Here is a 26205-nt window from a genome sequence, read left to right as displayed (position 1 = left end):
AACATTGATATTATCCATCAAAATTATTTTAAAAAAATCAAATTCTACCAACCCTAATCATAGGAGATGTGGCCAGGGTAGGGAGCCTAGCCCATAGAGGAGAACCAAACTACAGCTTCCATGAGGCACCACAGCACAACAACCAAATCCAAATATTTTTGATTTCAGACATTTATTTTTTCAACAAAAAATGTAAAGTTTCCATGGAAAAGAGACTTTTTGCAAAACAAACAAGCCAACCAAACTTCATTTTGTCAAAAACCCAATTTTCGATCTCAAAACAGTTTCAATGGATATCTTTTTTGACCAGCCCTCATTAATATTTTACTTGTTTGAAATGACAATGCAACCATGTAAACAAACTTTTCTGTTTTCCATGGACTTAATGTTGTTCTATTTCTTGAAGTTTGGGTCCAAATCCTATACAAACTGACTTAGTATTATACCTATCAGTCCCTAGACCCTCATCTACTATATGCTCCTCAGCACCTGTTTTATATAGATTGTTTGTTTTATCATACGATTTGTGATGACATGAGAATAAAACATGCAGTTTTAGTATCTGTTCATTACATAAGTTTCAAGCTATTGTGGTTTTGTTAAATAGATCATACATGGTTTTTTATCTGTTATTCTCTTTTTTTCCTAAGACAAAAGCTGAGAAAAGATTCACAACTGAGTTCTACTATGATCGTGTGACCATGATAAAAGAGATTTACCATGAAAAACAAGAATATTTTTCGGTTTCCATGTCAGTAAAATACACACCTACTGAAAACAATCAGGCCACATCTATAAACAGCTCCCTTGGCTACCAGTTTTCAAGGAATGAAAGTCTAAATTATATCTTCCGGTACTCCAAAGAAAGGGTAAGCTCAATGGCATAAAACATTGTATGTAGTAATTTCATAGGATCTGAAATTCGCATACTGTTGGGCTATACAGGTATTAATCTTCCAAACTGTTCAGGATGTCTGTTGCCCTCCTCACACGATACAGGGGGGACTGGCAAAATGTTGGCAATGTAAAGATTAAAGTTTACTTCAGGAGTAGCCAAAATGTGGGTCAAATGCAGCCTATTTCACCACCTTGGCCTTCAATATGGATTGATGTTGCCAGAAACCAAAGATATCAGCATGCAATGATCCATTTTTATCAGTGAACAGTTGTGATCTATTCCACTGTGTGCAAATTAGACACAGCCTTTAAGTAACAAATTGCAATGAAGACCCAGGCAGGCAAAGCTTGGGTGCTCTTGATGGAGCATGTAGGTTAATAACCCAAGGGTCAGATCTTCAGGACCAGCCATTTGTTGCACAGCACATCTCAGAGGGAAACAGGTCACAAAGGACTATTCTAAGTTGCACCAGTTGCCATGGTGCCTAAGAGTCATAGAATCATAGAATATCATAGTTGGAAGGGAACTCAGGAGGTCATCTAGTCCAACCCCCTGCTCAAAGCGGGACGAGTCCCCAATGTTTGCCCCAGATCCCTAAATGGCCCCCTCAAGGATTGAACTCACAACCCTGGGTTTAGCAGGCCAATGCTCAAACCACTGAGCTATCCCTCCCCCCCAAAGTCCATTCCAGCAGTTGAGGATCACCAGTGTCCAAGAGCAATCCAGCAAGCCTCCCTTTCCTTGGCCACACACTATGCCAAGGCCTGTGATGGGGATGGGTGGCAGATACATCAGCTTTATGCCACCAGAGCATTACGCAAGCCACCAAAGGCTTGATTGCCTTTATGCATTTTATTGCTCTGTCTATAGCACATGGCCTCTTACGCTTGCTTTAAGTCTGCTTTGCACTGCCAAAGTGCTACAAAGTGGAGTTAATGGGGCTGAGGATCTGATCACAAGATTTGGCCCTGTCTGAGGGTTTGTTTCTGCTTGAATTTCATATCAAGAAATAAATGTGAGACCCATTTTAATCTGGATCAAGTTTCAGCCTAAAATACCCTTTCTAACCAGTAAGTTACAAGAAGGTAATAGAAAACGCAGGGCTAGTACACATTTTGCAAAAGATTAGACCCACTATGAAAATAATACTAAAAGGCAAGGTGTACCTCAGTCAGGTTGTCTGTAGGGATTGAACCCAGGAGCTCAAGATCTAAAAGCATGAACAACGCCCCTAACTGACAGACAGTAGCAGACTCATAAACCTCTTTAGGTGGTCAAGGAAGGAGACAGGGGACAACAAGCCTCCCTGTGTTATGATGGGGGGACAAGTGGATGAGACTGTCCTGTCACTTAGGTGTAAATTCCTTTTATAAATTAACCTTTATTTGCTTTCTTCATCTTACCCAGGAATAAGTGAATAATGTAAAATAATGATACACCACTGAGAAAAAGCAGTAATAGGTCAATGGGGAAAAAGACCCTGACTTTTTAAAAGGGGTTGGCAATGGGATACAGACTGGAAAGCTGGGTGGTGACTGGAAAAGGAACAGCTGGTTAAGGATCTCTAAAGCTGTAAGGTATTTGGCTATTTAAGCATTGTTTTTGACAGTAAGTTCAGCTGTTAGTGGGCTACATTTCTTAGTATTTCACTGTAATCTATTAGTTGATGTGTTTGTGTACCACTGCCCTCTCTTGGATGAGGTCTGCAAATGTCTCAGGACTTACATTTGTCACTAATGGTTGGCTCATGGAGTATATTTAAGCCTTAACACTACTGAATGCTAATGACAAGAATCTTTTTATTCCAAGTGCTTCATGAGCAGTGGAAGTTCTACTCCCAATATCACATGTTGGCAGTCAGATCTACATTCTAGTGCAACAGTGGAAGTAGCACCATAGTCAGTCATACAATTTGGTAAAGTGGAGCTTGGCCAAGATTTCCAAAAATTGGAGCCTAAAATTCAGCACCCAACTTCATATTTGGATTCATAAATAAGTAGCCAGCTTTTCAAAAGTGCTAAGCAACCAGCAAATTCCCATTGACAACTTCCTGGCAGCTAAATGTTTGAAAATGAAGCCTATTATTTAGTGGCATAGCGGTTAGTTTATATATGAGAATAGATTATCTAGTAGATAGGGCACTAGCCAGAGACCTGGGTTCAATTCCCTTCTCTGCTACAGACTTCCTGCATCATTTAGCCTCTCTGTTTCTTGTTGTCCTCTGTAAAAGTCGGAGAACACTTCAATCTCTCTGGTCACTTGATTACAGACCGAGAAGTGGCAATTCTTCAACAAAAAAACTTCCAAAACAGACTCCAACGAGAGATTGCTGAATTGGAATTAATTTGCAAACTGGACACAATTACCTTAGACTTGAGTAAAGACTGGGAGTGGATGTGTCATTACACAAAGTAAAACTATTTCCCCATGTTTATTTGCCCACACACACACACACACTGTTCCTAACACATTCTTGTCAACTGCTGGCAATGGGCCACCTTGATTATCACTACAAAAGGTTTTTTTTCTCTCCTGCTGGTAATAGCTCACCTTACCTGATCACTCGCATTACAGTGTGTATGATAACACCCATTGTTTCATGTTCTCTGTGTATATAAAATCTCCCCACTGTATTTTCTACTGCATGCATCCGATGAAGTGAGCTGTAGCTCATGAAAGCTTATGCTCAAATAAATTTGTTAGTCTCTAAGGTGGCACAAGTACTCCTGTTCTTTTTGCAGATACAGACTAACACGGCTGCTACTCTGAAACCTGTAAAATTAGGGTAATGGTATTGGCTTCAGAAACATTGAAGATTCTGAGATATTTAGGCTCTACTTTAATGAGGACAATATAAGTACCATAGTTAGATAGGAATGGGTCTTGGGAGCCTATGCCTACATTTGAAAACATTCCCCATAAGTGGGAGGCCTAACTTTAGGCTCCTATTTTAGAAAGTCTTGTCCTTTTGTGTGGATTTGTTTCACTTAATGTTGACTTGAGGCTTTGGATTTATGCATTTGTTTGCACCATTAAGTGAGACTGTTTCATGTTTTATGCTCCTATCTTTAGGCATATGAAATATTCAATACCCCAACCTTAATCTGGGCTGCGATATGAGCTTTTCTGTTTGCATCAACATCAGCCATGTATGAGTCATAATGATGATTTGTATGTAGTATTACATCTAGTTAGAGTAGAGTGTGGCACTCATATGACTTACTGTTTTGCATAGTAGGAAATCTGCTGGATTTGATTTCATGATGTGTGTTTTTGAAAATGGAGCTACACCCTTCATTTTGACAGTTTAAGAGTAGCAGGGCACTTCCAAAAAAGGAAGATCCTAATCCTTTTCCCATTGTAGGCAATGGCATATCTCCCATTGACTTCTGAGGGTGGAGGAACAGGGCCCATTATCTGGCAAACTGGCTTGAATTATTTTTGTATGTCACAAAATTAAGTCAGGGAAGTATTTTATAGAGAATCTGGTTTAAAAAAAACCAAACCTACACACGTGATATCTGAAAACAGTAGAACACAACGAGTCTGATTTATTGAAATTGGGAAGTGGAGAGTTGTGCAAAAATGGAAAAAAACCCAAAAATTATCCAAACTTCTTGCTACTTCTTCAGATTAAGTTTTAGGTGAAGTTTTAGGGAACTTCTTATTCTGTCTAAACAAGTTTGTCCTGGTCCCAAAATGCTAGAGTATCCCATACAATATTTGAAAGTTCTGCATTGTCTTTTGAGTAAAACATGTCTGATTGTGCCTTTTGTACAGAAACAAACCTTTCTGCATGTCAAAGGAAAAATACAACTGGGAAGATTCCAAATGCGAAGTCAGCGTGTACAGCTAACAGATACTTTCCTTGAAGATGTGAAGTATCTGCCCACTGAATATGACAAGGGGGAATATTTTAGATTTCTAGAAATGTATGGAACACATTATGCTGTCTCTGGGACTGTGGGAGGAAAATACGAACTTCTGTATGTTTTGGATAATTATGCCATGAAGTTAAAAGGTATGCATTTTATTGCTCTGCCTATAGCCAATAGATCAACAAATAGGCCCCAATCCTGCAATATGAGATGTGGAGACAGAACCTTGTGCAGAGCCTGATTGAAGTCAGTGAGACTCCATGCACGTGCAAGGGAATGACCATGTTGTGTACCTCATTGTAGGATAGGAGCCTTGGTCATTCGTTTTCAGAATTAAAATCCTGAGCCAAACATTAATCTCAGTTACACCAAAGTCACTTTATTGGAATCAGTGGAGTCACTCGGGAATTCTACCAGTGTAAATAAGATCAGAATCTGGCTCATTCACTTTAAGGCCATCTTTTTATAACAATCTTAATGGAAGTCTGTCATCCGTGAAAACCTTTTATTTAAAAACTACAGTATTCAAATATTACTAGTGATTGGTGACCATGTGGTCTGGTTCATAGAGGATCCCAAATCCTAATGCTAGCTGAGCTACAAAATTCAATTTGTGATCATAGGTAACTTGTCATTTGATCTCTTTGTACATCTAAATTGGTAGTAAAATCAAGAACCTTACTGAATGCAGATGCTGTATTTGGCTGTGTTGGAACTTTTTTACAGCCTTTAATGTTAATATTGGAATTTTTCTCTGGTTGAGATAGGAAAACAGTAACTTAATCCTTCTTCACATACAGTGTTGGGAGGTATGGCTTTTGTGGTAGATTGAAGTGATCATTCTAAAATAAACAAAAAAATAATTCTCATGCGAATTCTGAAGCCAAACAAATAAATACATGCCCCTTATGGCATTAAAATTCCCTGTCAGCCCAGGCAATAAGCAAGGAGTTGAGACAGAGAAGTCCTTTATACATACTTATATTCTTGTGTTCACCAGCTAGATACTATGGTGATAGGTGCTCTCTGAGGCACTGATTTTGAGGGAAAACTCCCATTGACTGCAGTGGTAGAACAAGATTAGACTTCAATTATTTACGATCAATAGATAGAAAAGAGTAGCTGTATGAGAGAAAGGGTAGAATAAGAGTGGTCGTGATGGGGTGGGAGGGCGGGCATGGAACAGATTAATAAAGTTACATTAACTTTATGGTAGAAAGAGGGGAATATCCAGGAAACAGTTTGGGTAAGACCGGGTGATGGGGAAGGAAAAGATTGAGAGGATTCAGTGATACAACAGACATAAAAAAAGAAATGAGAAGCAACAGAGAAAGACACAATCCCCAGAGGAAAGAGGGGAAGAATCATCCCTCAAGGAAGGGCAGCCCTGGAAAACAGGAGAACGTTACTTTTTAAGGAGTTGCGAATAGAGGGAGTGTTCCTAGAGTTTTCCTAATCACTGGGCAGCCCACCAATAGGTCGAAACTCCAGAGGCAAACTGCATTGAATTCATAACCTGGGAGAGGGAGAGGGGGTGAAAGACAGCGGAAGAATGAAGGCAACACGTTTTTTCAGCAGTCCTGAAACTTGGCCTCAAGAAGTATAAAATCATATTCATTTTTTCTTATTTTCTTGTTTTTAAAACCAAATATGCATTTTCCCCTAATGATCTCCAAATTAATTGCATTTGCAGAAGTCACGGAAGATGATGTAAAGAAATGTCTCGGTTATCATTTAGATGTCAGTCTAGTAAATAAAGAGTTGGCTTTCCAAGGTGGTGTAAAAGGTGGTAAATGCAAAAGCATCAACAGGAAATCTAATTGTAAGTGTATCTTTAGTTTGTGTGATCAAAACTGCAAACTCTTTTGCTTAAAGAGAGAGGATGTTGATTTCTTCCCCTTCTTTTAAAACCAGTTAAATGTCTAAGCTAATACAGTGTTCATAAAAGGCTGAGGGAGAAGGATTTAATACCAAGCACAGGACAGGCAGGTGTTGCAGGCTTCCCTGCACTGCTCTGTTCATGCAACTCAACTTTTAGCTGTGCTACCCAGGCCAGTCTAACCTTTATCCTTTCCTAGTGCAGCTCAGGTGATACTATGCCACTCATTAAACAATATGTACTACATCCTACATTTCTGTGACATCTGGTTTACCCACCTGTCCATCCGTGCCATGCTAACCCCTTAGAAGCCCTTTTTCTTTTCTTACATTTTTGGCATTTTGGTGTGATTGCAAAATTCATAAAGTGAGATTTCTCACAAATGATGGAGAATTAGCAAAGTTAAATGAGATTTCACCACAGTCTTATAGGATGGAATCTTCCTTCTAGTCACTTTGGGGAGACGTGAGCTGATTTGTGCTAGAATCTGTGGCCATTAAACTTCCAGTCATTCTCTCTCTCTTTCTCTCGCTTGCACTCTCTCTCTGTAGACACTCATGATGATGATGCAGTTATTGATGACATCATTTCTTTGGTTGAGGGAGGGAAGATTGATTTTTCTGTGAAAATAAAAGAAATGCTACTGAGGAATGCCAAAGTGGTTGATGTAGAGGATTATATACAGTGGGCTAACTCACTGATTGATGCTCCAGTGGTGATCCAGCAGAAGGTAAGGAGAGTTTCTTCTAGGCCATGTTACAAATTCATATATCATAATTACCTGTGAAAGTTCCCTTTCCTATGGTGAGGAAAATATCAAGAATTACTTTGCTTATCATTAACTGTTAGTTAGTTTCTTCATCTTAGTAGCTTTGGTCTTTCTTAATGGATTAATAGATTCTAAGGCCAGAAGGGACCACTGTGTTCATCTAGTCAGATTTCCTGTATAACAGGCCATAGAACTGCCCTGAAATAATTCTTGTTTGAACTAGAATGTATCTTTTAGATAAACATGTTTGAGATAAGGTGACCAGAAATGAACAGAGCATTCCAGGCGATGGGTGCACTGTTGATTTATTTATATAAGAATGTTATAGTCAATATCATTTTCCAACCCATTCTTTGGATGAAGACTATGTCAGTGGGCTCTGTAATGTATTTTGGGTGCAACTATGGGGATCTGAATCTTGAGCTATCTGGTCTGCATGCCATTGCTGCAGGATTAAAATAACCCACATCCAATCGTTATACCAGATACATGGTGCAAACTATAAGTAAGGAGACTTCATGTTATCAGAAGAAAGGATTTGTTTAAAATAACTTTTTCTAAAGATTTGTATAAGGAAAGGATTTAGACATGATTATAGGGGAAATAATGTCTATAATGTATGGGTTTTTTTCCTTTACAGCCATCTCCAATATATACTCTTGTTCCAGTAAACATGAAAGATGCACATATAAAGAAACAGAATCTGGAAAGAGCCATTGAGGAATACATTACAGAGTACAGTGTGTGCAAATGCAAACCCTGCAAAAATGGTGGCACCTTGTTGCTGGTGGATGGAGAGTGCATATGTCTATGCTCCAGCTATTTTAAGGGAGATGCCTGCCAAATCCCCAAATCAAGAGTAGATGAAGGTTAGTAGATATTCATGCACTGTCAATGTTCTAAGCAGACATAAATTAAGATGTTGTCAGCATGTATGTTGGAGCTTACTTTGAAAATATGGTCTCTATCCAGATAGAATTAAACACGATCTGTAAGTTCTTATATCTAAGAACAGATTTACACACTCTGCTGACCTATTCAGCTGGGCATGAGGGATGGAAGTTAGTTTTTAGCCTGTAAAGTATTTCTGTTAAGTGGAGAAGAGATTCATCTCTCTATCCCCTGTCCATTACTGTGCCTTGTAAAGATATCCAAAAACTCTCTCAAACAAGAAAATTAACTGAGCAAGAATGTCGACTGGCAATGGCATGGAACCAAAGCAGAGAATCAGATTCAGGCAAGAGAGCCATTTCCATTTTCCTAGCTGGGTTTCTTCAGGTTTTCTGCAAAAGCCCAGTGCTTAGAAATGTATGCCTCATGTTGCATGATCACATAATGCAGGCTTACAGCTAGATTGGTCCAGTATATTGTAGGTGCCAATAAGCAGGCAGCCTAACATTTCAAGTCCCATCTCTACGTCACAAAGTCTCTCTTGTGCTCCAGCCCTGCTACCAACTGTTCCCTGCTTCCTATTAACACACAGGACAATGGCAGGAACAGCAATCTTCTTTTGATTGCTACCAACTTTTGATTGCTGTAACACTCTCTGCCCTGTAGCGCTCATCCTTCACAATTTGCCCAAAGCCTTCGATAACTAAAAAACATTACTCAGTATTTGCTATAATGTAGTAAGTGTAAGGAACAATACAAACACTAAGGTAATCGTAGCTATTTATATAAAGCATAGTCTACATCATCTACACTGGGTTTTTAGCCACTGGTGGAGCTGAACCAGTGCAACCCCCTAGTGTAGACACAATTTGCACTGATGTGGTACAATTTGCACCAGGGCATTTTATCCAGTTATATGTCATGGATGGTTAGCTACACCAGTGTAAATTGTGTCTACAATAGTGAATTAAACATTATCAGCTGGTGTAAATCCTCATAACTCCATGACTTCAATGGCGCTGCACCAGTTTACACCAGCTGAAGATCTGGCCCCCAGCATATCGTATAGAATAGAATATCAGGGTTGGAAGGGACTTCAGGGGTCATCTAGTCCAACCCCCTGCTCAAAGCAGGGCCAATCCCCAACTAAATCATCCTAGCCAGGACTTTGTCAAGCCTGACCTTAAAAACCTCTAGGGAAGGAGATTCTACCACCTGCCTAGGTAACCCATTCTAGTGCTTCACCACCCTCCGAGTGAAAATGCTTTTCCTAATATCCAACCTGAACCTCCCCCACTGCAACTTGAGACCATTACTCCTTGTTCTGTCATCTGGTACCACTGAGAACAGTCTAGATCCATCCTCTTTGGAACCCCCCTTCAGGTAGTTGAAAGCAGCTATCAAATCCCCCCTCATTCTTCTCTTCTGCAGAATAAATAATCCCAGTTCCCAGCGTAGACAAGGAAAATGGCTATTTTTAATGCAGTTCTGCCATGAAAAGCGACTCTGTAGAAATGGCTCCTTCTTATGCAATAGATTTATTCCTTGTGTCAAAATGGGTGTCCAAAGTGAGGCTCTGCATTTGATTTTTAGACACTTACATATATGGCTGGATTTTCAAAACTGCTGAGCACCCAGTAGTGCCATTGGCCCTATGTGTTTTCAGCATCCAATCTGTTGGTTCTTTGTGATGAAAATTAGTTTTACTGCTTTGGGTTTCTAGAGCCACCATAGTTGAGAGTCTGGGCTGAATTCTGTTCCATCTTGTGCTCCTTCAAAATAGTTACTTGCTGAACAGTTGCACCAGTGCCACTACACCCAAGGCAGCAGGTTGCTGGACTAATGCTGGTTTGGCCCAATACAGATAAAAAGGTCACCGATGGGGGCTGGAGCTGCTGGACTGCTTGGTCCCACTGCGTGCAAGGAGAACGCGCTCGAACTCGTCAGTGTAATAATCCTGCTCCAGGACCAGGGGGCAGGCCATGCCAAGGTGACAGCATCGAAAAAAGCCACTGTTCTCAGGCAAAATAATTGTGCAAGTCTAAAAAAGGTGAGTAGCACCTCACTGTGATGGTAATGTATTGTTGCCCTTTGGCCCAAACAGTATTTGGTGCCTTACAGGTTTGCTTCCAGTAGAAGGAGAAATTGATGAACTGTGCCAGGTATTCTTTGGTGCAATCCTGTTTGTTTACATCTGCTTTCTTCCTTTCAGCTGGCTTTCTCTGCTTTCTGCCTCTCGCACACAAATGGCTTGCTAAGCCAGCCATTAGCTGCTGTGTTTGCAATCAGTCCCAGGGAAATCTCTCAACCCACACAGTTTAACCTCTGGTTGGCCTTGCCATGTGGACCACTGACTTGGGTATTGAATTTCTATTGTTTCCAGCTATTACTGCATAAAGAGGCATTTAGTTGTTTCTTCCATTTTGCCTGAAGGAAGGTTGGTTAGCATCTGTATGGCTTTAACAAGGTCTGGGTGTCTCTAGATCAGACCTGCTTGGTGGCAGCCATTAACACCTTCCAACATAACAAGTGTATTTAAATGAAAAGGTTTTGCTGCATCACGACCTGTATCCCTCCCAAAGCAACCCCAATGGAAATATTCTGTGTGCATCATCCATATGAAATTAATAAACCCTGTTAAATATCTGATTTAGATCCATGTTCTGAGACTGTGTTTAAAAACTGACTTTCCATCTTGTGTCTGAAATTTTTGGATGCAAATAATTGTGTGCTCCGTTATGGTGCACCTGCAAATTGGGTAGCTGGGCATCTCGATGACCCATGTTGTGCTCACAAAATTGCAGGCACAAGAATGGGGATCTTGGCTAAGTCCAGGCTGAAAATTGAGCCCTGATTCCAGTCAGACTGAGCCTCCCAGTTTCTGTCTGTCTGTCTCTCTATGAGATGTAAACAATGGAGTTGAAAGTTCTTAACCCTGAATTCTATTATTTGGTGAGTTTAGTAAGACTTCCTAGTATTACTTTAACAGCAGCTTTGAGTCTTTCACCTTGAAATGATGAAAACTGTTTTTTTTATTTAATTTGGGGAGAAAAACCCTGCAAAAAACAGCAAATACTTAGGAAAGGCCTGTAAGGTTTTTCCGGTGCAAAGTGGCTTTAAGCCAATAGGGACCAGCCATTGGAGAAGTCCCCCAGCACATGGGGAACTCTCTGTTGGTAGAGACAGCTGCACTGCTCCCTGTGCCAGCTCGCAGTCTCACCCACAGTGTCAGGGGAAGGAGGGACACGTTGCTTTCAGGGCGCAGGCAAGACTGGGAACAGAACCGGCACGCTGGAACGCAGCTCAGCCATGTTGTCTTCTAAAAGTGTAACACCCGTAGGGCATTCATGCCCGTGGTTTAAGTTAGAGCTTGTGTGGGGGCCACGCATCCCTCAACAAGGGAGCCACATCTCTAGCACCTCCTCTCCATTCCAGCTAACTGTGAAGTCCTTAAAATCACAGGAACTGCTTTATTTTACTCCTGCAATTCACAACTGGCCCTGTTTATAACACAGTCCGGAAGGTAAATGTCATAATAATGTACACCGAGCCTACATATCCAAATATGTTTCCTACTGTATTGCACAATCAAATCACCTTACCCAATTAAAATACATTGAAGCCCTGGCTTTCAGAAGCGCTAAGCGCCCATAACTCCAGCTGACGTCAATCAGAGTTATAGGTGCTAAGCACTTCTGAAAAATCAGGCCTTCTTTGACTTGTTCAGCCTACATTAGAATCATATTAGAGAGACACTGAAATCATGTTTCCAGTAAGCTGTGACATTCACTATTTAAAATAAGGCAAACTATCTGATTGACACGATAGATACTTTCTATGTGAATTCTCTAATCTTTCTTTTGACAGGTGTTTCTTATGGAAAGCAATACAGCCTTCAAAGACATGCATGAACGCTGCAATTATTCTACTGCTCAAGGTTCCTGTTGGCAGAAGAGAGATCAGCCCAATGGAATTGTATGCTTCATGAGTGCCTATAGCTTAAACAGTTGCTAATCAAAAACAAAATCTGATCAAAATAAATGTTTAAGGAGATTAGCTGGTGTGATTGGTGTTCAATGTGCATTTTTATTTATTTATTTTATTTTTAGCACTGGGATACATGCTACCCAATGCCTCCAAGAAAAAATAATTTGTCATTATTGGAAAAAAAAAAGGAGAAATATTAATGTAAATCATTTAAATCTTTTGTTTCTCTTGACTTATTGTTTCCTAGTTCCGTGTTGTTCAGCTAGCAGGGGCATGCTGCAAGTGGGTAGCCAGGGGCTGCAGGACTGGCAGTGTCCTGCCTGGAATTAGTGATGGTCAAATCTCAGAAGATTTGGGTAGGCAATGACAGGTTCCCACTCCCTCTCCATGACATGACAGATACCCAGCTTTAGCCACTCCCCATAACCTCTTCCTCAGGCCCCCTTGCCACTTTCCAGACAACCTGACAGGCTCCCAACTTGGACCCTCCCCAACTTCCCAGCTTTACTGGCTTCCTAACTTTCTTCTCTCTGTTCTAGCTTTCTTCCTTGCTCTTCAAACACAGGTTCTGTCCCCAGCTAGCAGAGTGAGGCATAACATTGGAAAAAAAAACATGCATATGACAATCAAATCATTTTCTCATCGACCAAAATCTAACCTACCTTTCATCTGTTTGTTTGCCATTGGTTATAGCTGCAACACAAAAATTAATGGGCTTGATTCATATTTATACTCAGGCTCCCTTTACACTGAGAAAGCAAATGAGAATATAGCACGGCATATTTTTGCATATATCAGACATGAGGAAGTGCCCCTGATGATAACTCTCAGTACTTAATGTAGGAAAGAGGGTGGCCTAGTGGATGGAACACTGCATTGGGACTGGGTTCTATTCCTGACTCTGCAACTGGGTGATCTTGGGCATGTCACTTCACCTATCTTGCCTCAGTTTCCCCCTCTGGAAAATGGGGATAATTGTACTTGCCTCCATGGTAAAGCGCTTTGAGATCTGCTGATGAAAAACACTGTATAAAAACTAGGCAGTAGTAGTTGTAGATAGGAAGAGTAACTTTGGGTTTGGGGGATGTTTTTGGGATCCTCACAATGACATGTCAGACTTTTTATATGATGAGCTGGGTGAAGAGTTACTGGTTTTGGTGGAATCCCATTATTGTGACATCCAATTTTTTAAAAAAACCTTCATCTAATTTAATTACTATCTCATCTCCTGCTCTTCACCACACATCCTGTTTCATCTTCCTGCTGAGAGTTACATCCATATTCTTAGTCAATAAAATGTTTAGAAACTATTTGGATGTTTCCCCTAGTTTTTAAAGCTCTGAATATTCATGGAACTAACATTTTGGTTTATTATGAATTTTTTGCGGGGGCCAGGAGAGGTAACATTTGAGAACTGCTGTGTGGGAGAGCAAGTGAACATAGTACCAAGAGACGGACTCTTGCCAGAGCTGCTATTACTGCTGCTCATGACAGAGGTTTCTAAATCTATATTTAAAGCTTTCACGCTCATTGTTAAACTCGGGGGAGGAGGAATAGCACATATAGTAAAATTGGTTACTCTACGTGCATGCTGCTTAAAAAGCATGCCAGAGTGATTATTCTGCGTGAAAAGGCCCTTGTTGATTTCACAAGAAATGTGAGCCAACCCAGCCTGCCTTACATCTGCCTCAGGCTCTGAATCACTGAAGGTTTTTACAGAAACGCTTTCAGGGAGGCATCACTGACAAAAGATAAGAACATCAGAAATAGCACCATCACTCCCCCTACTTCTGATTTTTGCCTGGTATTGCATCTTATCTAAGCAAATGGTTTGGCAGGGAGGGGTTAATTAAAGAGAGAGAGACTTTTGTAGCATGGGCCTATCTTAAGTACTTATTGGTTCGCATTGAAGGAGTACCTACACACCTCACACTATTGTAATTTAGCGATCCTCACAACACCCCGTGAAATAGGGAAGTATTATTATTCCCATTTTTTACAGAGGGGAACTGAGGCATAGAGAAACTGACTTGACCACATTCCACGTGTGCTAGAGCAGGAACATGTCCTGAACCATCATGCCTTTCTGTTGCGATCTAGAGTGGAATTTTGAACAGCCAACATTCAGGGGTATTTGAATAGAGGGTTATTGCTCCACCTGTTAGAGTCAGGGTTCTGGATTCAAATTCCGAACACCCCTCAGTGTTAGACCCGGAAGGTGATGGATTAAGGAAGGCGTTACCAAAGCCTGGACATTTGAATGTTGCTGGAAAACAAGCATGAAAGGCTTTTAAAAAGAAAGGAGTCAAAATAGGATTTTGAACTCAACCAAGCACTAATGAGAAAATGTTTATAGTCATTAACCTGTTTATCATCCTTTTGGAGAGTATATAATGAACATATGTTAATTCACTTTCACTTGTCCTTCTCAGTACTACATTGTATCCCAAGAAAATACATACAGCTATAAGCATTGTTAGGCCTCTGATAATATGCAAAATAAGGATTTTGCTGTTATGGCTTCCTGTGAAGGCTGGACAGACCACACAGACTTTCAAAAAAGGAAGTGCACTCTGAAGGACAGAACATTTTTGCCTCACAATATTGCAGTACATGCTCTTTACCAGACTTGCAGACACGGAGTTGCTGACGCTATGGTAAGTACAGAACTTTCTATGCATTTACTTTTCATACACACATGTGTATGATTTAGGACTAAAACTACAGTGGACATGACTGTAAAAGTTGCTGTCGGCTCCCAGCAATTTTCATTTCAGTTCCCTGCAGTTGAACTTCCTGCTGTTTAGCAAATGATGACACTTTTACATTTCTTTACTGTCTCTTCCCAAGGCCAGCTGTACACTTAAAAATTGGAACAACCTGATCATCACTCAGAGGTGTGGAAAAAATTTGTACCCTAAGTGCTGTAGTTAGGTGTAGATGCAGCTAGGTCAGTGGAAGAACAGCCTCTCAGAGAAGTGGATTAACTACATCAATGGAAAATCCCCTTCTGTTGAGGTAGGAAGCATCTACATTATAGCGTAATAATGGTACACCTGTAATGTAGATATGGCCCAAGTGATCTGTACAGGAAAGGATGTATTTTACTGATTCTAGCATTTGAAATTAAGAAAGAGAAAACAATTGTTGCCTTCAAGAGTAAGCAGGGGGTAGGGGGGCGAGAAATGTTGCGTATCTTAGGGAGTACGATGCCAATGTAAGTGTATAGCAACAGCCACACATTGGAAATGGGAATGAGTCAAGCACTTTAATTAGACCTCCAGAAAGCCTTTCCAGTGTCCTAATCTGAAATGTAAGAACGTTGTAGCTCAGAAACATAAAGCTTTTTATGTGGCTGTACAATAGACCTGCACATTTTAGTAATCTGTTAGATTTGTTTCCTTAAAAATAAAACTTCAATGGAATTCAAGGCTTCTGTATAATACTATAAAGTTTACATTTTTTAGCTATTTTATTAGGAAATCCTGATCAGTGATTGGAGGCAGGAGATGGTGGATAGGGGGTGAACAATATGAAGTCTGAATGAGAGTAGCATTTAGTATGGTCTATCTTTTCCTCTGGGGATGATGAAAATATACAGATACTCACAGTACTTCTACAACATGGTATATGTATGCAAACAAAGCAATCTTTCAGGGTGATTTTGTAAGATAGATTCTTCATTTGAACACTTCCATGTCAGTGCAATTGTGTGAAAAGTGTAAACAGAGATTAACACAATTTGAAAGATTCTGATCTGGCTCCAGATTCTGAACACCCCAAAGTTCAGGTGGATTTGGTTCAGGTCATCATAAAGAGAAAGACAATGTGTAAATGTTCAGATCCAGATCCAGGTTTATTTTGCACCACCACACACACACAGTTTGGAAGTTATGGATCTGGGCTTTTGGTTAAGCCCTTCTCCAATGATGAAATCTTTCATGAGTCTGAGAAATGGCTTCAGAGGCTTAGAGTAAAATTTGGGATATGTAAAAACAGCATTTCTTATTCATCACTAATTTACTTTGATTTTAATTACTAGTATTCATGATAGTAACTATCTAATATCCAAAGACAAAATTCTGCTCTGTTACACCAGAGTAATTTGATTCAAACTCACTGAAGGTAATTTATGCTATCTTTACACATGTGTAACTGGGAAAAGAAATTGCCTCTAAATTTGTACAAGACTAGCATCCCATAATCAGAACACATGTCAATTTTCTATTTATTGCAGAAATTCCATCCTCATCACTAGAGCTAGTCAATAAGGCCCCAAATTTGCATGTACTCCTAGCACTTGCAAACCTCTATATTTAAATACGTATGGCTGGCACAGAGCTACTCTATTGGCACAATTCAAATGTCTGGTTGCTTATCCAAATGGGGTTGTTTCAGTGTAGGGAGTATGTATGCAAGTATGTGGAATACACCAGTTGTTCTGTGCTCCAATATAGTTTGAAAATAAAGAACAAATAACAGTGCCACTTTTTTCTTTAAAATTAAAAAAAAGTTCTCCAAGTTGCTTAGTCTGAATCTAGATTTCACTGACCATTCAAAGTAATATAAAATAACTGTGGGCATTTTTATGCTAGATTTATCTTAAACTGACACTTTTATAATACTGTTTCAAAGATACTGTTTTCTTCTCTTCTGCTGAGCATCACAAGTGTCCCAGAAATCTTTCAACGGCAAATAAGCAATATTCTGCAAAGCTGCAGGAAGTGGAAATGAACTAAGGCATGAGACTGATAGATCCAAGAGTCCACTTTATAATCTAATGACCATGACCCAATACTGGCATTTGATGATGTTTCAGCATACACCAGTAGCCATGGTCTGGAAGCATGCAAAACTTTTTTTCTGGGGGCTTTCTCCTAAGTGACCCTGTCTACAGTGTTTGAGGCTAAGGGATGCAATATCTAAGGTTTCACTTTACTGCCATAATGCGGCTGTAAGCTTATCCAACCTTAAACCAAAGCCCAGTCTGCTAGCACTGGATGAGAAAAATAGTAGTTGCTATTAATGGGTATAACTGAACCCAAGTTACTACATGGCTGAAACTAACTAATGTAAGCATGAGAAATAGGTACCATTTTCTGATTATTTCAATCCAGCTGTGTAATGCTGTTAGAAATAGCTCTTAGACCCCAGCCTTCCTGAAGTAGAATAATCCTATTGATAAGAGTCTTTAACAACAAATTCTAGATCCAAATAAGTCACCAATTTCATCATTCATCCTGATCTGGTCAACTTCTGGATAAGGGTTTATCTGATCAATTCACCTGGATTCGCAAGTTCTCCCGTTTCATGCAGTTGGTTTATTTGTTGAAGACTGTACAGAAAAAGCAGGGGGCGGTGTGTGTATTGTGCTTTTCAATCTGTAGGTGGGGAAGGCTCTAGAGAGAAGCAGAGAGCTAGTGTAGCTTTAGGTTTTATACTGTTCATTATTCCAATAAAGACCCTTTTTCAGTCTTGAGACGAAATCAACTTTTTTCTCTAGTTCTGTGCTATTCTCACACAACAGGGTTCAAGATGAAAATACAATCTCAAATCCAGATTTTAAATACATTTCAATTTGGGGGCTATTTAGATTGTTTTATTAATATTATTATTAAATATTTATCTTAGGGTAGTGCCTAGAGTTCCCAACCAGGTCAGGGTCCCACATTAGGCACTATATAAAAATAAAATACATAATAAATAAAAATATAATAAATGATAATCCCTGCATCAAAGACTTTACAATCTTAGACACCAATTCAGCAAGTTACTTAAGCACATGCATAACTTTAAGTATGGGACTACTCATGTATTAAAAGTTATGCACATATTTAGGGCCATGAACTGGGAGGTTGGTTGTTTTTTCCAAACCATCTTTTAACTAAGTAGGACAAAACCCTGAGCATCTTATTTTCAGAGACCAACTTCAGACTAGCAGCATGAAAAATATGAATTTAGTAAATATTTTGAAAAATAGTGAACTCGTTAATTGACAGTGAAGGAATGGTAACAGCTTTGAAGTAGGGTTAGAAAGAAGACTGCTAGGTGTGTTTGAGCAGACTTTGGGACAAATCCTATCAAGCGAGTGAGCTTGCTGAAATAAACCCATTTGCAACACTCTTATCTACAGCACTTTTTAAAAGGGCACATAATGCTTCTGACAGGTACAGGATAGACCGTGCTGAACAATTAAGTAATCTGTTTCTCCAATGCAGTGCAAGCTATCCCATGTCACCCAGACAATATGACTAAAGCATGACCCATGGGGATGACTTTGAGGGTGAAGGATCATTTCTAATGGTAGCAGAGTAGTTCAGAGTTTGGGGCTGTTCATTTCTTGAGCTCTCTGCAAAGACTGCCTGAAAGATGGCCTACTGGGATATTTTATGCACCATTGTTTCAGCCTTCAATGCTTCTCCTCCACACAAGCATGCTGTCTCCAAGTTTTTGAATGATTCTGCTTCGATTTTCTAATTCTAGCAAATTCCTTCTTGATCTGGTTGCTTAGAAAACTTCCCCTACTGTGATTTTAAAAGTGCAAACACTGAAACAACAAACAACCTAAAAAGAGATGATGTGTCAAATTCAATTTCATTGAAGAAATAAACTGATAACTACAAAAACAAAGGTGCATGCAAAGAGTCTACATAGCAAACAAATTTAGTTTTCTTCTCCATTTTGGGAGAAGCAAGCTTGTTGATGTAATTATTTTACTACATGAGTTTTAGCCCACTAGGGTTAAAGTTGCTGAGAAACTAGATGATGTAAAAGATACTAAGTGGATGGTGGTTTCTTTGTTGCTATTGTCAGCGTCCACTATGCTCTGTGGTGTCAGAGCAAGACAGGATTTGGCAATCTGTCACATATTGAATCAAGACACGTTTGTGACTGTGAATCAACATAAATAATAGAGGATTATTCTCAGTATTGGCTGAAATCCACAAACTATATATATTCAGTCAGAAATGAGCCACACATGGGCTATCACTGACCCATTTAAAACATAGTTGCCTACTTACTCCAATAGGCTACCAAAAAATTGTACTTTTTATTTCCCCATCGATATGAACTATAAGATGCCTGCGTAACAGGTTTCGCACAACAGGTGTTGCATGCACATATTTTTTCCTAAACGTAATTTGTTTTGATGCTCAGCGTTTGAAAGACCTTCCATTGGGGGGATCCTTTTCCCACAAGAAGGGTTACAGAGGTAGTGTTCCTTTTCAGCTGCACCTGCCAACAAGTGAGCATAAATGTTCTGTGCTCAGAAAATGCTTTATGTGCTCCATCATCTGCACTGGCTTCAAGATCATCTCTGGGAGCAACTGAAGATACTGAAGTTTACTCTCTGGAGTCTTTTATTATGGATGGGGACCTAATAGCCTCACTTCTCAACTTAGTCCCCCTTGCTTAAGGGAGAACAGATAAGATGTTTTTAGTGAAGGGTCCTGGACAGAGGAACTGACTTCACTCATCGGTTCACCTGTGCCTTAGTTTGTTGACCACCATGTCTGTTCGTTCCCCCAGGCCTTTCTTTGGAAGCAGAGAAAGAAAGAAGGGATGGGAGAGGGTTGTGGGATAAAACACATTGTGGGACAAATGCAGTTACTGTTCGTGCACGGTCAGCAGTTTTCTTTTTTAATTCTTCGTTTCAATGAGCTGGTAGCACCACCATTCCCTGGTCATTGTGTCACTGCAGGGCTGCGCACCACAACACAGTCTGCTCTTTGCCCTGATGAAGGGCAAAAGTGATAGTCTGAGGTATAGGGCCTCAGATTGGTGAGCATCCGATGAAGTGGGCTGTAGCTCACGAAAGCTCATGCTCAAATAAATTGGTTAGTGTCAAGGTTCCTCCCCCACTCTGAACTCTAGGGTACAGATGTGGGGACCTGCATGAAAAACCTCCTAAGCTTATCTTTACCAGCTTAGGTCAAAACTTCCCCAAGGTACAAAATATTCCACCCGTCATCCTTGGATTGGCCGCTACCACCACCAAACTAATACTGGTTACTGGGGAAGAGCTGTTTGGACGCATCCTTCCCCCCAAAATACTTCCCAAAACCTTGCACCCCACTTCCTGGACAAGGTTTGGTAAAAAGCCTCACCAATTTGCCTAAGTGACTACAGACCCAGACCCTTGGATCTTAAGAACAATGAACAATCCTCCCAACACTTGCACCCCCCTTTTCCTGGGAAACGTTGGATAAAAAGCCTCACCAATTTGCATAGGTGACCACAGGCCCAAACCCTTGGATCTGAGAACAATGAAAAAGCATTCAGTGTTTTACAAGAAGACTTTTAATAAAAAATAGAAGTAAATAGAAATAAAGAAATCCCCCCTGTAAAATCAGGATGGTAGATATCTTACAGGGTAATTAGATTCAAAAACATAGAGAACCCCTCTAGGCAAAACCTTAAGTTACAAAAAAGATACACAGACAGAAATAGTTATTCTATTCAGCACAATTCTTTTCTCAGCCATTTAAAGAAATCATAATCTAACACATACCTAGCTAGATTACTTACTAAAAGTTCTAAGACTCCATTCCTGGTCTAACCCCGGCCAAGACGACTACAGACAGACACAGACCCTTTGTTTCTCTCCCTCCTCCCAGCTTTTGAAAGTATCTTGTCTCCTCATTGGTCATTTTGGTCAGGTGCCAGCGAGGTTACCTTTAGCTTCTTAACCCTTTACAGGTGAGAGGAGCTTTCCCCTGGCCAGGAGGGATTTCAAAGGGGTTTACCCTTCCCTTTATATTTATGACAGTTAGTCTCTAAGGTGCCACTAGTACTCCTTTTCTTTTTGCGAATACAGACTAACACGGCTGTTACTATGAAATATATCTCTATGGAAGTAAATCAAGTTATGCCAATTTAAATTGGCTGAAGGTTTGGCCTATAGTCTCATTTCAGCACTCCACACACAAGCATTAAGCTCACATTTGGATTCATGGTGTATAGCTGGAACCTCAGCTGCAGGCGCATGGCAGTGTGAAATTGTGTGGGAGAAGTGGGTTACGGGGAGAGTGGTGCACAGGCAAAAGCTATTTGCATCCCTTCTCTGCTGGGCACCCAGAGCCAGCTGTCACAACTGCAAAGCGACTGGAAATGGCCCAGAAGGAGGGGGAGGGGACAGGGCAGGGCTGGCCTGGAGACATGCTGATTTGGCACATTTCTCGCTGCCGGCAGGTCTTCCATGGAGCCCTGGTTGGAATTTAGAGCTACCCTCTCCTACCCTCTGTTTGCCTTTCCCTACAACATGAATACCTCCATCAAAATAGCTGCCACACTGACACCGGGGGGAAGAGCAATTTGCAATCCCTGTGCCGCTGTGCAAAGGGTATAGGACCCATCACTGAATGTTTTAATACATTGTTGCCACCTGAACTAAGTCCTGCAATGCAGTTGGAGCAGATACCTGAGCCCACGAGGAGTCCTATTGATTCTATGTGAGGACAGTGATCCATGTCAGATCAGAGATTAGGTGAACTCCTAGGTTGCATATGCAAATCACTTGGGAAGCTGGTAATGGTGGCTGTAGAATTGTTTTTCATTTTACCAAGTTTGTGGCAGGTTGTTTGTGTGTTCAGACCCTGCCCTATATGTTTGGGGAAGGTTGGGCAGTGGCCAGATACGTCACCCTAAATTGTGGAGCCCTTGCAATGAATCCCAGTGGGGGAGATCGACACGAGGTTGGTGTATAATGATGGGCCGCTGCTGCAGGAATAGGAGGTGGGCTGGGATCAGAGCTGAAAGAACCACCTGGTAACTGATGGGTTATGTGGAAGCCAGGATAAGTCTGTGCGCAGCCCAGTCCTATGTAACCCAACTGCACAATCCCGGGTTTGTGGGGACACAGATCCCATTTTGAGAGCTGAAGTTGTGTGTGTTCCAGGTCCACATGTGGGTAGTAAAGAGGTTTCCCCAAGCAGGGCTGTCCCTACCTATACTGTGCAAAGTACACAGCTGCATAGTGCACCAGGAAATTTAGGGCACCAAATTTCCTGGTGCCCTAAGCAGCTGCATGCTGCTCCAGCCCCTGCTCCGTCTCTTCCCCATGGCCCCAGCCCCCCCCCCACTCCATCCCTTCTCCAAAGCCCCTGCCCTGCTCCGCCCCTGCCCTGCTCTGCCCCAGCCCCGCCCCGACTCTACCCTTTCACCTGAGAACTGCAGCAGGGGTCAGGCCTGCCCTGCACTCACCAGGCAGCAGGAAGTGGAGTGACCTGGCCCCAATGCACTCCAACTCTGCCTTGCCCCCCAAGCCTGTTCCTGCCCCCTCCTTGCGGAGGCCTGGGGCCACCCACACACCCACGGGGGGGGGGGGCTGCATAGGGCACCAAAATGGTTAGGGACGGCCCTGTTCCCAGGTACTGAAGTACTCAAAATGACTGATAAAGTTATTCTGAAAGGTGTGTTTTCACTGTTGGTCCCTCAGAATGCACCCATATATTCCAGAGCAGCTTCAGGATAAAACGTATTGCTCTGTGCACGACAGTGATTAAGTTGCCAGTACAGAATCCCCCCTTACATAGTGGGGTGGCTGGCCCATGGAGATGAGAATACACTGCAAAGCCTCAACAGATCCCAGAAAGAAAGGCAGTTGTGTTTTCATGGATTGTTCTTTCCTTGTTGTTTACCACCTGCTATTAGTAGCTAAAAGAATTAAAACTTTACAAAGCTTTACAAAAGTTATACAATTACATGCATGGATTCACACTAACAATTCTATCCCTTATTCCTTTCTGCATATCTCACTTCCCCATAACATACTTCTGTAATCAGGAAGTATGCAAATAATCTTGTGCATGTAAGTGCCGATCTCTCTGCTGGATGGAACGTCCTCCTAAGTAATTGCACCCTCAGCAAGTTTGCAGATGATACTAAGCTGAGAGGAGAGGTAGATACACTGGAGGGTAGGGATAGGGTCCAGCGTGACCTAGACAAATTGGAGGATTGGTCCTGCTTTGACCTCCTGAGGTCTCTTCCCTTCCAACCCTGATATTCTGTGAAATCTGATGAGGTTCAACAAGGACAAGTGCAGAGTCCTGCACTTAGGAAAGAAGAATCCCATGCACTGCTACAGGCTGGGGACCAACTGGCTAAGCAGCAGTTCTGCAGAAAAGGACCAGGGAATTACAGTGGAGGAGCAGCTGGATATGAGTCAGCAGTGTGCCCTCGTTACCAAGAAGGCCAATGGCATATTGGGCTGTATTAGTAAGAGCATTTCCCGCAGATCGAGGGAAGTGATTATTCCACTCTATTCGGCGCTGGTGAGGCCACACCTCGAGTATTGTGTCCAGTTTTGGGCCAGAAGGAATGTGGACAAATTGAAGAGAGTCCAGAGGAGGGCAACAAAAATGATCAGGGAGCTGGGGCACATGACTTAACAGGAGAGGCTGAGGGAACTGGGGTTATTTAGTCTGCAGAAGAGAAGAGTGGGCGGGGGGGGGATTTGATAGCAGCCTTCAACTACCTGAAGCGAGGTTCCAAAGAGGATGGAGCTCGGCTGTTCTCAGTGGTGGCAGATGACAGAACAAGGAGCAATGGTCTCAAGTTGCAGTGGGGGAGGTCTAGGTTGGGTATTAGGAAAAACTATTTCACTAGGAGAGTGGTGAAAGCACTGGAATGCATTACCTAGGGAAGATGGAATCTCCATCCTTAGAGGTTTTTAAGGGCTGGCTTGACAAAGCCTTGGCTGGGATGATTTAATGGGGATGGGTCCTGCGTTGAGCAGGGGTTGGACTAGATGACCTCCTGAAGTCTCTTCCAACCCTAATATTCTATGATTCTAAGTACAGGGCACAAGATATTTTTGCCCATACAGATTAAAATGCCAACCTCTATACATCATGCCATTCCAAATGTAAGCAGGCAAGGGCTCATTCAGACCCTGGCATCTAGTAATGAACTGAGGGGAAAGACTTCAGGTGCAGACCGTATGTGCATTGACACACTTACTCTGCCCAGGTGCTCAGAGGACAGAGTTGTTTTGCCAAAGTGATCAATTTTGACTGGTTTTGGGTTACAAATCACTTTGGATGCAGAGGTAATGAAATGTTGTTATCCTTAGTGTATGAGTAAAGGGCAGCATAACTATACTTAGCATGCCCTGCTAAGGGGGTCACCCTAAACAGAACCTCACTTAGTAAGCAGGAGGTGGGGATGCCAAATTCCCAGGGAAAGGAAAGAGGATAGGGGGTTCCTACAGGATGGTGTAGACTCTGCCTAGAGAGTCCTAGACTCCATTTCACCTCCCCTTTCCAGTGTTTAAAGACAGAGCTGATTGGACACAAGTGAGCATCCTTGTTTCTGATCAGTGATTGCTAGAACTGAAATCACTGGTGAGCAGACCTAGGGGCTAAGCCTTTGGCCTGGTTGGCAGGGGGGAGGGCAGTATGGCAGTGAAAAACAACGAAGAGGCAGCAGCAGTAAGAGCTGGGCTAAGTGGTGGAAACTTAGACCAGGGCATCACGGAAGTGGCAGTGAGTGGCAAGCGACAACAGCAGCGAGCAGCCAGCAATGGCAGAGCACAGCGGCAAGTGGTGGCAGAGAAAACAGCAGCGGCAGCGAGCCAGTTGCAGAGGTGGTGGCAAAAGTGGAGACATTGCTTGACACCCTCCTCCTTTTTGGGATGGGGGTGAACCCATCTGAACACACTTCTGAACTCTGGGTCTTCTCTGAGCAAGGACAACCCCCTGTGAGTGGGGCGCAGCAGAGGGAAAGGGGAGTGGTGTGCTAAAGGGACATTTGTTCGTTGTACGCTCACAACACAAGGTGAGAAACTGAGGTGAAGGACACTGCCCAGACTACTGTAGGATGGGCGCTTGTTAACTGATGGTTACATGCTTTTGAACTGCGGTGGTGGTGTTTACCCAAATTAACGCTGAGCTCCCTCTCCCTTTTCATAAATTGCTCTTTTGTTCTACACACACTCAGTGCCTGCAATTGGGGAAGTATTGCCTCTTAGAGGCAACCAGAGTGATGTTAAGTTTTCACAGCCTACTGGGTGGGGGCTAGCGCTTGCTCTGTTTTGTACTGTTAAGATGAACCCCTACATATTGAACCCAGCCCTTGTTGCTGCTGACTCAGCCCATCTTAAGGGTTACACAGTCTGGATTAAACACCCTCTGCCTATGTCACTGTTCCTGCATCCCCTACACACGTACAAATAGATTTTTTTTTTAATTTAAGGAATGGTCTGAGGGGAATAGAGTTCATGCCTAAAAGAACATCACTGGAGTCCCTTACACACATAACGTACATTGACCTCTTCATTGATTTTGAATTAGATGCACTGAGGCACAATAGGGTGCCTGGAATACAAGTGCTATAACCAGGGCTGCCTGAGGGAGGGAGGAGTTTATCCGAGGCTCCTATCTGAGAGGGCCCCCAAACCGAGTGACTTTGTTACCTGATGCAAAGGGTCGAAATGCCACTCGCCAAAACTAGTCCCTCTGTCATGACGGAAGGGTGACTAAGCCAAACCTAAGTGGTGCTATGACCCCATGCACCAGGTCACAATGCCCAGAGCAGGGCACTGGGCACAGGGCCCAGCCCTGTGGGACAGGAGCCAAGTTTATGCTGTGTGGCTTGCGCTCCAAACCAGCCCACCTCCGCCCCAGGGCCTCCTGTCGGTGGTAATATATTTAGAAGGATGGTCCCATTTCAGATTTTGCCCTGGGCCTCTGAAAATCTCTGTGTAGCCCTGGCTGTAGCACTCCCAAATGGGAACAACATAACAGTAACAGCGTTTGTGGGTGTTAGTTAAATCTTCTTGAAAGCAGAGATGACTTGAAATAAAAAGTCACTTACTAGGTGAACTCAAGAGACACGGACAGAGGCAGCTAACAGGACAGTTTTGGACAGAGTTGAGAGAGGGAGTTGTGAGAGGCTTTCCTTC

General features: G+C 42.0%; 2 protein-coding genes across 5 annotated transcripts in view; both read left to right on the top strand.

The window, feature by feature from the left end:
• The window catches only part of C9 (complement C9), a 30480-nt gene extending 18109 nt beyond the window's left edge, over positions 1–12371 (top strand). Inside the window, exons 6-12 of one of the 3 annotated variants that reach the window (XM_073343827.1) lie at positions 651–869; positions 4679–4919; positions 6470–6598; positions 7207–7385; positions 8065–8293; positions 10180–10365; positions 12183–12371. In XM_073343827.1, coding sequence (XP_073199928.1) covers positions 651–869; positions 4679–4919; positions 6470–6598; positions 7207–7385; positions 8065–8293; positions 10180–10346 — 1164 coding nt within the window. In that variant the 3' untranslated portion in view covers positions 10347–10365; positions 12183–12371. The other 2 variants (XM_073343828.1, XM_073343829.1) reach the window with 2 other exon arrangements.
• Positions 12372–14743: 2372 nt separating this feature from the next.
• Positions 14744–26205, top strand: part of FYB1 (FYN binding protein 1) — a 118022-nt gene continuing 106560 nt past the window's right edge. For both annotated transcript variants that reach the window (XM_073343826.1, XM_073343825.1), the window contains exon 1: positions 14744–14959. In XM_073343826.1, coding sequence (XP_073199927.1) covers positions 14795–14959 — 165 coding nt within the window. In that variant the 5' untranslated portion in view covers positions 14744–14794. The remainder of the gene's footprint in view (positions 14960–26205) is intronic.

The sequence above is a fragment of the Lepidochelys kempii genome, chromosome 5 (assembly GCF_965140265.1).
Source record: "Lepidochelys kempii isolate rLepKem1 chromosome 5, rLepKem1.hap2, whole genome shotgun sequence".
In the NCBI taxonomy this organism is placed as follows: domain Eukaryota; kingdom Metazoa; phylum Chordata; order Testudines; family Cheloniidae; genus Lepidochelys; species Lepidochelys kempii.
This window is presented reverse-complemented; position numbering and strand designations above follow the sequence as displayed.